The following is an 11,484-nucleotide window of genomic DNA, read 5'->3' as shown; positions in this document are numbered from 1 at the left end:
ATTTGTCAAAATAATTTTAAATACTGTAATTAAAATTTCAAGCGATTATTACATTATTTTTAACAAAATTTTATTTAATAAATAAAACAATTTTTTTTTTTCAAATAAAATAGTACCTTTTTTTCAAATAACAAATACGACTTTACCCAAGTCTGAAAACCCTTTGTGTCAGCCAAATCAAAATCTTCTAACCCGTACAATTTGGATCCAAATTGACAATACTTTTCCCGCCACTAAACTTTTTTTCATCCAGCAATTTACGCAACTTCGCGTCCTAAGTGCACCACTATCAGGTACTAAAAGCACATCCTGTAAACAATTTTTTTTTTGCACAAATGCATTTACGTACTCGCGTATCTTTTTTTGCAAAAATCAACCAAATACTCACCGAAGGCCAACTCTTATCCGTAGTCACTTCGGTCTTTTGTACACCCTAAACGGATGCAAAGAATTTTCGTCACGTCGTGCGAAAACCAGTTCCCCAGTCAGACACCCACAAAACCTACTACTTATCTCGCGAAACGTGTCGAGTTTTTTACGCCTCGCCGTAAAGTTCGCACTACTGCTTTTTTAACATTATTTTTCCAAAATTGATACCGTGAATGGGATGAATTTTACGATCCCTCGTTTCGTGACTTGTGGGTCTTGTTTGTCATTCCCACTTCCAAGGAAAGCCAAGCTCCACGATTTGACGTAGAAAAATTCGCGCACAGTAAATCCCCTACTTAAAACCGACAATGCCCCCTTGCCGTAAGTCATCCTTAACGAGCATCGGGTGGTATTAAATAAAAACAAAAAATGTGTCATGTATACGCGACACACCAGTAAAAGAGCACCATCCCTCGCGACCAAAAAAAAGTATATACGCACAACAACGACCTTGGTGAAGGTAATTCAACACGTTAGAGGTACCAGTATCCTTTTTCCCTTCTCTCCCAGCAGCGTAGCTTTCCCACGCGGTGAGTATATAAATATAGTGTAGACCCAGCCCTCCTGGACCACCTCTTTTATACATAAAAACTACGTGATTGTACTCGTGGGTATATAATACATGCGCTGAGTGAATCCCTAAACGGCGCGCTGCTGCGATTCCGGGTGGCTTTGTACGAAGTCGAGCACAAAGTGGTGGTGGAAGAGAGAAAAATGAATAAGTGGACATCAGGCGCGCGGAAAAATCGGGCGGTGGCCTCGAGAGGACGCATACTTTTGCTCGCGTTGCATCGGCCGGCCTTCCCTTTCGCTCCTTTATCTCTTTCTTGCTCGATTGGCGCTTTTTAGGTGCACAATGTACGTGGGCAGTTATACGAGCTTGCCGCCTCATTTACCTTAATGGTGGTGGTGACTGACGTTTACTTAACTTTTTGGTTGTAGTTTGTCATTTTTTTTTTTTTTTTTTTTTTCAACTCCACTGCTTTGCATCGAAAAATTTAAGATCTCGATAAGATCTTTTTCAAGAAAATGCTTTTCAAGGCTTTGCCAAGACGTTCCGCGAGAATAATAAATTTAAGACGATTCAATGATCGATAATGAAATTATTTAGGGAACTTTGGAATTTGTATCTAGATGCTCTTTTAAAATAATCTTGGATACCAACTGAGTTGAGGACGTTTTACGGACCTTTAAAGATTTTTTCAAGTTTTTTTTACCTTTAATGATTTTTTACGTTAAACACGATGCAGCTGAAATCTGTGTTCTCTTATTTTATCTTAAAAGTTTGATTGTCACGTTACTAAAGCCTTTTTTCTTCATTATGTGATTAGTTGAGACTGGTCACGTGGCTTACTTGACGACGTATTTGAAAAAAATTGCAACCAAGTTAAATGTATGATTGTATTTTATAATTTCATATTTTTAAAATCCTGCGCATAAGCTCTTTATTAAAATAAAGGTTTTAAAATGATTGTTTACTTATTCACATATATATTAGCTTTTATGTTTTAAGTTATCTTTAAGAAACACATACATAATTGATGACATTATAAAGATGTAGTAAGATAAGTTTACGAAAATAAAAAAGACAACCAAAAAAGCGTCCAACATTACTAGATTATCCAACATTACAAGCGTTTAACATGACTAGAAAAATTAATACAGAAAAGCGATTTAAAAAAAAAACCAGCCAAAAACCCAAAGTGCATAGGGAATCCTTTGTGCTTTCTCGGATAATCTCTTAAAATATACACATTCACCATCCGATACAACGCAAAGGCTTATTACGTTCTGGATCATGAAACACGCAAACAATGCCGTTGTCGTATACGTATACGTATGATTCTCACTGTAACTTTCGTACATGAGCTCGAAACTGCTATAATTACGTGCGTGCTAAGGCATATATGTAGCTATTACTGCTACGCTCGCGCTGTACACCTGTTGCTTCGAGATGCTCTTTCTTCCTCGCGAGCGCGCGCGTCACTTTTCACCTTCTTTTTTCCCTCCTCCCCCGGAATCTGTAAAAAAAAAAAAAAAAAAAAAAAAAAAACACCGAAACACGCGCCGAAGATCCTGATATGCTGATCTTGATAAATATACGTGTAACGTTCGCTCACGTGCTACGTTGTTAAATTCGTTGGTTGTGAAAAATCGCTCTTCTGACACGGTCGTAAGAGAGATGTCTTACACGTTTTTTTGGCTCAGCGCCGCTTACGCGTATAATTTATGGTGTTGGAATTTACAGGTGGAGATGTGCTGGGGATTATAAAGTTGATACAGATATATAATTACGATAGCTGTATACCTATCTGACTCTATTTGTAAGTGAATCATGTGACGTCTAGTTGTTGCCATAAATGGTACACTGTTTTTTTTTATTTGATTGCCTAGTTATAAGCCTTTTTTTTTATAGATTTTATGAGATGGCCAGTTCTTTTGTAAAGGAAATTTATTTTACCGTTTCAGGGTTATTGATAGTTCTAATGCTACTTTCAGTTATCTTGTAAATGTTTATTGACGTTTTTATTATATTATGATTATCTACTTGTATCAAAAAAATGTTTTAAAAAATGAGCTACTACAACACATCACATCACTTTTGATTACATGATTTCTATTATTAAGGACGTTGGGTAGAGATAGAACTCTGTGATAAATCTTTTTGAAATTTTAACCAGACTTTCTTATTGTTGTTACAATGAAGCTGTTACAATTTCAAGAGGTTCGTCTGTTTCATTTCCGAGGTATTGAATTTCAAAGTTCAGTCATTTTAACACAGTCGCTTATGGGGAAACTTATAAAAACTGAGTTTAAAAAAAATTGGCGTGATGAATGTCTCCAATTGTTTTATATGTCACAGATAATGTTATTAACTATATGTACACAAAGTTTCGTGACGATCATCTGATCAGTTTATGAATAAAAAAATTAAATAATAGTTCGACAAAAACGTAACGGCAACGTCGCAAGAAGCGGGAAATTCAAAATGTTCCAGGACGTACATTTCAGTAAGTATTTGAATATTATGGTAGATATTTATGTATTTCTGTATAAAACATAAGCTTATATATGTGTGTGAATGTATGAACATAGGTTCCACCCGTACCCATAACAAAACAATGTATTGTAATAACACATATTTACTTTTCTTAATAAAATTTTTAATTTGTAATTTTTATACGATACAATTTTTTTACGCAAGATAACAAAATCACATGCTTGTAGTAATCGCAGAGACTAGAGCCTGTCCTAATTATTTAACATATCACTTTCAATGAGACTTTTCAAGTCACATAAATATTCAAGAGTTTTATTTACATTAGCTACGAATATAATTGTATGTACATATATCTGTCACAAGTTTTTTAAATTACTTACTCATTTTTATTACATTGTTATAACGAATAAAAATCACATATCTTTAGCACAAATACATTACAAATATACACATACGCTGCCGTAACCGACGCAGCAGACAGTGCAGACACTGCAGACACTGCAGAGTGCACACCACCTGATGTGTGTACATGAACACTCACACATTGGAGACCCGCGCGACGATGCCAAGTCTTCACTCATCACTATTTCCCCCTTGCCCCGCAAGTGGTTCCCCCCCCCCCCGCTATCTCTACCGAACGTCCTTAATGTATTGGATCGTTTATTTTCTATTTCAAATTTTTCCAATGAAATTTTAGCCAATCAAGCTCAGTATATATTCTTTATTTTCGATCAGATAATTTGGAGCGCAACATAGCACGTAATTGCCACTAAATTATATGGTCAAGTGTTCAGTTTTTTTAAAAATAAAAATAGTGGCAACTTCTGATGCTGATTATTCTTTTAGATGTTTCAATAATGCAATCTCAGATTTTACATAACTTTTTACCGTTTCTTGTTACATGAAAAAAGGACTTCCTTGCCGTTACAAGTGACATAGAACTTGAAAAAAAAAAATTTGTAGCTGCACGATAAGTCAAGAAGTTGAATTTTTTCACATAAGACTTAAAATTAAATTTCTAGGTAAAGAAAAAAAATTATTTTCATTTTATTAATAATGTTATAAAGCTACATTTATGCTTCGAAAATTAAATAAAACAAAAAAAAATCTTGTTTTTTTTACCATCACTTTTACAGATTGCACTTTGTGATTACTACTTGTGTGATGAACAGAGACGCTCTAAAATAAAAAATAAAAAATGTACAAAATCTAATAAAATAGATTTTTTCAAGTTGACATTACACTTAATGTTGGAGGTCTATATCGGGTTTAAAGAAGTTAAAAAATACAAATTTTTTCATGCTTCTTTCTATGGCAGGGAAGAAGCTTCAAGAAAATAATTATTTTTATGCCACAAAATTGAAAAAGAAAATAAAAAATTATTGATAATTATGGAATACCTAATAATAATTATTTTAAAAGTTTAAAACAAATTTTTTTAAAACTAACAATATGATTTTTTTTAAAGAATAGTCGCGTATAATATTTTGAAATGTTACATGTATGTAACGCCTCAGTAGAAATAGCATTTCACCTATTTAATTACGAAGAATCTATATACACCCTTATTAAGAAGATCTTGTTGACCTTTATATTTATTATAATTAAAATATTTATAACACAACAATTTGATTCACGTAATAAACTAGATCATAGCATGACTCACATGATAGAGATGTGTTTTTGTAGTCCATTTTACGTATCTACTAGTTGATTGGAAAATACATGGAAGTTTTTGGAAAATTATTGAAGCAAAAGCTCAAAATTCATTTCCCTACTTCCATTATAGTAATGTTCTACAAGTTTAATTTCTGTATATTGTGTAAGTGAATAGAGAGAACGCCCTAGTGTTTGTTTCATTACAATATTTATGCAATTTTAAAAACAAAACTATGATTCAGCAGTAAAAATACTATATCTGATTTTTTTTGGGCAGATATGTTGATAATTTTTATAAGATAGATAAAATGTTGGAAAAAGAGAAAAACAGCATATTGATAATAGATTTATTTCATGTACAGACTTTTCAAGTTTCACTTTGTAAATCGATGGATGTTATAAAACTGACTTGGTTAAAAGTGTTGCAAAAAAGCTATAACTTTTGCATAATTTTTTGTTTCAATTACAAGAGCTTAAACGTAAATTAGGAGTCGAGTTAAGTATTCGGAATCAGTAGTATTGATCATATAATACACACTTATACAATCTAGAACAAATGTGAATTGATTGAACTATTAAGTAATGCGATGCTGAGATATTTCAAGGTCACGTTGAAACTAGTTTTCAAAGAGACACGTGAGTAACTATTCGTATGAATATACGTAAAGGCACAAACGCGTTTTTAGCGAGTCGATGACCAAGATAATATGTATATATATAATTTATGCGTCAAAAATCATGGACCCCTTTGTTTTTTATTAAATCCTATTATCTTACTCTCATTGAATACGTTCAAGTGTCGATGAAAAAAAAAAAATAAATAAATAAAAAAACAAACTCATGAACCAACGGCATCGAGACTACCTGTACCACTCGTCCGTATCTCGAACGCGGATCTCAAGCCCAAAGCAAAGGAGACGACTTCACTCGGCAGATCGCCGCGTCTTTTAATTCCCATCCCTTCGACCACAAGCCCTCCGTCATTTGCCGAGCTCACGTGCGCGCCCGCCAGCAAATAAAACATCTCGTCCTATCCCGGATACGGCCATGCCGGTCAAAACACATCAACCCGCTGCCTCAACGAGTTCCCTCGATTACCTTTTTCCCTCTGTCTCTTCGTTTCGAGATTGCTTATCTGACCATAATACCGTGTTTTCATACATTTTATTGCAATTCGAGGGGTTTTTCTCGATATAATAATATATTGCGTTTTTCACTTTCTATTATCTCTTGAACGCAAAGACAGGCTTGATCGTTTGTTCAAAACTGATTCGAGTGACAACAATAATTTAGCCAGTCAAACAATATTACCTAAAACTTCTTGCTACAATACTTCAAAAAATTTACAACGAATTTTTCTTTTTTGCGTTTGGGTGCACTAGTAACTAACAACAAATTAAATTTAAAAAAAATTCAATTCACCAATGTACATGGGAATGTATCGCCGAAGCTTATCACAGTTATATTCCAATTCGCGAGCACGCCCATTTTCCAAAGAATGCGAACCTTGTCGAAAGAATGGAATTCGTTATCAATGCTCATAAACTTGGCGACGTTGACGAAACAGCATTGTTTTTACTCAATAAATAGATAAGAGTCCTTATTTGCGGAAGGGAAATATGTTGTGCCGTGAAAAAGTTGCTGAAAAAAAAAAAGTTTTAGAAAGTAAAATGCGTAAACCAAATGGGTTTGGCCGAGTTTTTACTGAAAACAAATTTCTTTGGCTGTAAAATAATTAGTTACTATCTATTTGGCGATTTTCATGCATACGTATTCTTTGGGCGATTCAAAGATATTTTACCCTTCGGAATTCGACTTCTGTTTGGATGTGGATTCGGACATAGTATGGTTTTAATCATGAAATTAACGATTTTTACTTTCATAAAATAAATTATCTCATTAATTATGTCATTTGATATATCAGAAAGTATGATTTAATTTTCTTTAATATATTTTTTGCAATAATGTGAATGAAACTGGTTTCGTATGGAAATAGATCTCCTCCGTATACCTAAGTAGAAAAAAAAACCTTTACTCACAAGCATGTTTAAAGTACCTACACAAATAAAACTCCAGTATATGACGAATGTTATTATCTGTATGCAACATTTTATGCATATTTGCGGGAAAAATTAGGTGTTCAAAGTTACAAAAATTGTGAATCCTTGTAATCCCCGTACACTTTTACCTGTTTTTACTTTAGGATCACGATTGACAGCGTTGTACTTGTATGGAAAAAAATATCTTAAATATCAAGGGTGTCAAATGCAACTTTTCGTATTTGCCAGAGTATGCAAAGTGCCTCATTCTAGTATTGCTTTTCCGTAAAACTTTGTGTTATTATGCACCAAAAAAAGTGACAATCTTTGCACGGTGAGTGTAAAAAATAAAGTGATTGTCACATTCGTGTAATTTGCACCCTCACTTTGCGTGAAATGCCACATGTTCAAGACATTTGTAAGTTAGTCACTCTTATCCACTTAAAATTTTACGAGAAAAAAGTTATCTTCCTTAAAGGATACTTTCAACAAAAGATTGCCAAATAGTACGTGTGTTTTCATAATGATAAAAATCATTGCGATTGGAAAGAACCGTTGAATCACATTCACCTGAGTCAAAACAGTTACGGGATCCTGAAAAAAAAAACTTCCTAGACGCATAATACAATATTGCGAGGAAAATTCATCGACCTGCCTCAAAAATTTTCTTACGTAAAAAGTCATTCGCATCTATTTGCACGGCAAAGACCACCGGGTTGGTATGGAAGAGCTCCAATTATAGGATTTCCAATTTCTTTCAGATAGCAAAAAGAAAATACACCCTGACATGGTGGCACAAAAACCAAACAGACACCACAAAGTTCCCTGTCTTTACGGAGCTAACGAGGGGTCCGTCTGTTCCGATCCGGCTGTGACTACTGAACGTCTGTCCAGGAAAAAAAGGATGTATCTTTCCCTTTCAGATGGACGTCCTATTTGACTCGTCTCCCCCTCCCTCCCCATTACCCTTTTATGCGCCAATGGATACCGCAAATACGAGGGATCCCCATGGGTGACCTCGCTCGGCAATGCACCGGTCCACCGCCTCGCCGGTAATGTCAATGTCACGACTACTCGGTGCTTTGTACATACGCGCGCTTGTATCCTTTTGCCCCACCATCACCACCCATGCACGCCCAACCGTGGCTCGCGTTGCTCGTGCATGGGAGTCCAACGACTCCCCTACCAGAAGCTCCCATATATAAGGGGACTCGCGCTGGGCTGTACGTCGTCTCTTGAAGGATCTCTCTCACTCGCGGTGGTGTTGTCTTGTGCACGAGAAGCTTTTGCGTTTGGAAAATGAAGGCATTTGTGAGTATTGAACGTTGATTATTTGCCCTTTTTTTCCAAAACAACTTTGCCCTTTGGGGAATCCTGGAGTTTTTGGTATAAACATTTGGGCCAGGACTTCCCATTGGGGAGAATTACGCAGTTATCCTTTGTGGATTTGGTGCACTAACGTGGCCTATTTTGCATAGCTTGGACGTAATTACTTTTTAACGCGATTGCAAATTGCTTCTGCCATCGATTGTTCGATCAAAATTACTGCTAATTGTCACGTGGTTTCATTCGTTAGGGACTTGATTAATTTTTCAACCACAAGCTCATTTATTTTGTCTTCATCCACTGCTTGATTATTTGAATTATTTGCAACTTTTGATTGATACGCGTAACGCGGTATACGTTTGCAATCGTATCGCATTGCAGTAGAGCAAACGGATAACGGCGTAACATCCACAGTCTTCTGCTAACTCGTTCTACTGTTCACGTTGGACTAGCCGCACTTCCATTCTTGGAAAGCAATTTTCTTCCTTCCTTCCTTCCTTCCAACGAGAACGAATTGAAAAAAAAGATCCATGTAGAATGTTTGCGTAATAGGAAGTGGTATACATGTATTTACTTGAAAGTCGGTTCTAGGATGCATTACGTATAAATATTTTAGGAAGTCATTCGAGCAATGTTGCCTTACCGTTGCTAGTTCCTAACGCATATGTATATACGTACACGCGCGTGGTACTTGAGAGAGCGGCAAATGCTTTCGTGATCTTACGTATGATCAAAAATGTCAATCCGGTGTGCCTTTATGTGACGTATCGATTTTATTTTACGTACGTCCGCGTGCTACGGCTGAAAGTTTTTTAAACGTCAATACGAGTGAATCTTTAATGTTTTTCATGATAATATGCTTCTTCAAGTTAGCGAAAATTAATTGTAAAGTTTCTTTCGTCCCGTATACTTACAAACGCGTCTAATTTTTTGAGAAACCCGGAAGTAACAATAATTTTGTTGTAAAAAAATATTGCGATCGAAATATAAGAGAAATTTTTGCATTGACGAGAAAATTTTTTTACTGTGCGAGGCAAAATAAAGTTTTAGTGTCCAGTTGATTGAGGAAAATAGCGGTAAAGAAGATGAATTGCCTCGTTAACGTTACGAGTGCGTATAGTGAAATTTTACGTTTCATTGCCACGTGAGAAGTCACTGAACGGTATATTGGTGAAACTTTGTGTTTTAACTGTGACGTTTTTTTTTTATTAAACAAAGTTTTAAACTTTAGAATATTTTTACTTTCATTTCCCCAAACTTTTACGGATCATTCGTTTGTAAATAAACAAATTCATCCCGACTTCTGATACAAATCACCTGTACCACCAGAAGGTCCACTGTCGTTATACACAATTCATTGCATCCTTCAGATGCTTCTAAAACTGTCAAGTCCACAAGTGTGCATATATAAATATATATACATTGATCCTGATGCTTCATTAGATGGTCCTGTGCTTGGTGGCGTTGGCGAGCTCGCAGGAGCTGCCCAGAGACACAGCCGAGGTGGCTGCAGCGAAGGCCGCGCACTTTGCCCGCTACAACTACGAGGCGGTCAGGAACACCCTCGGCTACATCCCGTACCCGTACTACAGCGCGCCTCTGTTCTACAGCATACCCTACTCCTACGGGCCAGCACCTCTTGGACCCGATGGCCGAGTGACGGACACCCCCGAGGTTGCCGCGGCCAAGTTTGCCCACTTTGCTGCCCACGCTAAGGTTCGTACACCACTTCAACGGAAATATGATCAATACCACGTGATTACGGTGGGTAGTGGTGGGGGTGCGGTTGCCAGTTTCTGATTAAGGTGGTTGACTACCTTCGGACGGGGGGTGCAAGAGAGCTCGATCGAAAATCGTATACCGTGGCTATAACAGGGGCCTAGCTAGGCATAATGCACCACTAGCTAGGCCCCCGTTAGAGCTAAGGTACGATAGCCGATCGGGAGAGGTCTGACTTTGTGCCTTTTTTAGGTTAGAAATGAGTAAGCATGTCCCGTAGTTTCTTTTTACAAGGACCTAATCGACGTGATTGTTTTACATAATAAAAAGGCAGATGTTAATTTACTGTTGACTACAGTTTTGACCAAATCTGACTGTTTATTGTATTAAAATTTCTTATTACAAGAGTCGCTTTCAACGACCTCCCATAAAAACGCATGTAAAATTCACAAAATTTGTTTCATCAATTTCTCATTTTATAAGCACCCAGAGTGGTTGAAACTTTGCGTTAATTTTTCAAATACATTTTTTGAGCTCTGTACAAATTTCAGTTAAAAACTAACTGTCAATTGCTTAAGGTAGTCAACCTCCTTAATACAGAGAGCGACTTGCATTGATCACCAGCAACAATTTCAGTGGAACTAAGTAATTTAGTGTATGTCTTTTTAATAATTACAAAAAAGATGTTTGAAGGATCTTTAAATTTTTTTCCCTAACGGGGAGATTTGCTAAATTTGAGAACACTATTGTGTAATTACGATGTACCATTAAATTTAATATAGCATCAAGTATACTTTTGTACAATACTTGATGGACAACAATACCCAGTACTTCGATGCAATATCAAAGTTAAAACTAAAAGGAATCAGCGTAATTATACCAGCTCTTCACGTATAAAATTCTAAGGTGTCTATTTTTAGTCGAATTTACAAACAATGCCACGAAGGTGACTGTATTCAAATAAAATGTAAACTCTTTTCTCTCCCTTAATTGCAGAGTTTTGACATTCCTTGCGTTGTTGTCACACGGCGATCAAACTCACATAAAAAACTTGAGTACACTTGGACAACCGGTCCAATGCGATTGAATTCCCTCCACACTCGGATCTCCTTTGCATGATTGTACATACATTTTTGCTTGATTTCGCAGGCGTCGTTGAAGCCGTACGGTGCCTTGGCCATCTCTCCGTACTACGCGTACGGCTACCCGTACACGGCACCCCTGGGACCCGACGGCAATGTCATCGACACGCCCGAGGTTGCCGCAGCCAAGGTCGCTCACTTCGCCGCTCACGCCGCCGCCACTCACTGA

At 36.5% G+C, this 11,484-nt stretch overlaps 1 protein-coding gene across 1 annotated transcript; it reads left to right on the top strand.

The window, feature by feature from the left end:
- Positions 1 to 8,427: 8,427 nt before the first annotated feature.
- LOC106645079 (uncharacterized) lies at positions 8,428 to 11,484 on the top strand. Its single transcript, XM_014360840.2, has 3 exons — positions 8,428 to 8,439; positions 9,898 to 10,170; positions 11,323 to 11,484. The coding sequence occupies exons 1-3, from the start codon at positions 8,428 to 8,430 to the stop codon at positions 11,482 to 11,484; spliced, it is 447 nt and encodes a 148-aa protein (XP_014216326.2).

The sequence above is a fragment of the Copidosoma floridanum genome, unplaced genomic scaffold (assembly GCF_036245765.1).
Source record: "Copidosoma floridanum isolate Cflo_tuat_1 unplaced genomic scaffold, Cflo_Japanese_pri ptg000020l, whole genome shotgun sequence".
NCBI classification, from domain to species: domain Eukaryota; kingdom Metazoa; phylum Arthropoda; class Insecta; order Hymenoptera; family Encyrtidae; genus Copidosoma; species Copidosoma floridanum.
Note: the sequence above shows the minus strand (reverse complement) of the source record. Positions and strands in the feature narration are given on the sequence as shown.

Excerpts from the sequence above, each read along its gene's own strand:
- LOC106645079 (XM_014360840.2), top strand. Across the intron at positions 10,171-11,322 it reads ACTTTGCTGCCCACGCTAAG|GCGTCGTTGAAGCCGTACGG; the intron begins GTTCGTACACCA and ends TTGATTTCGCAG.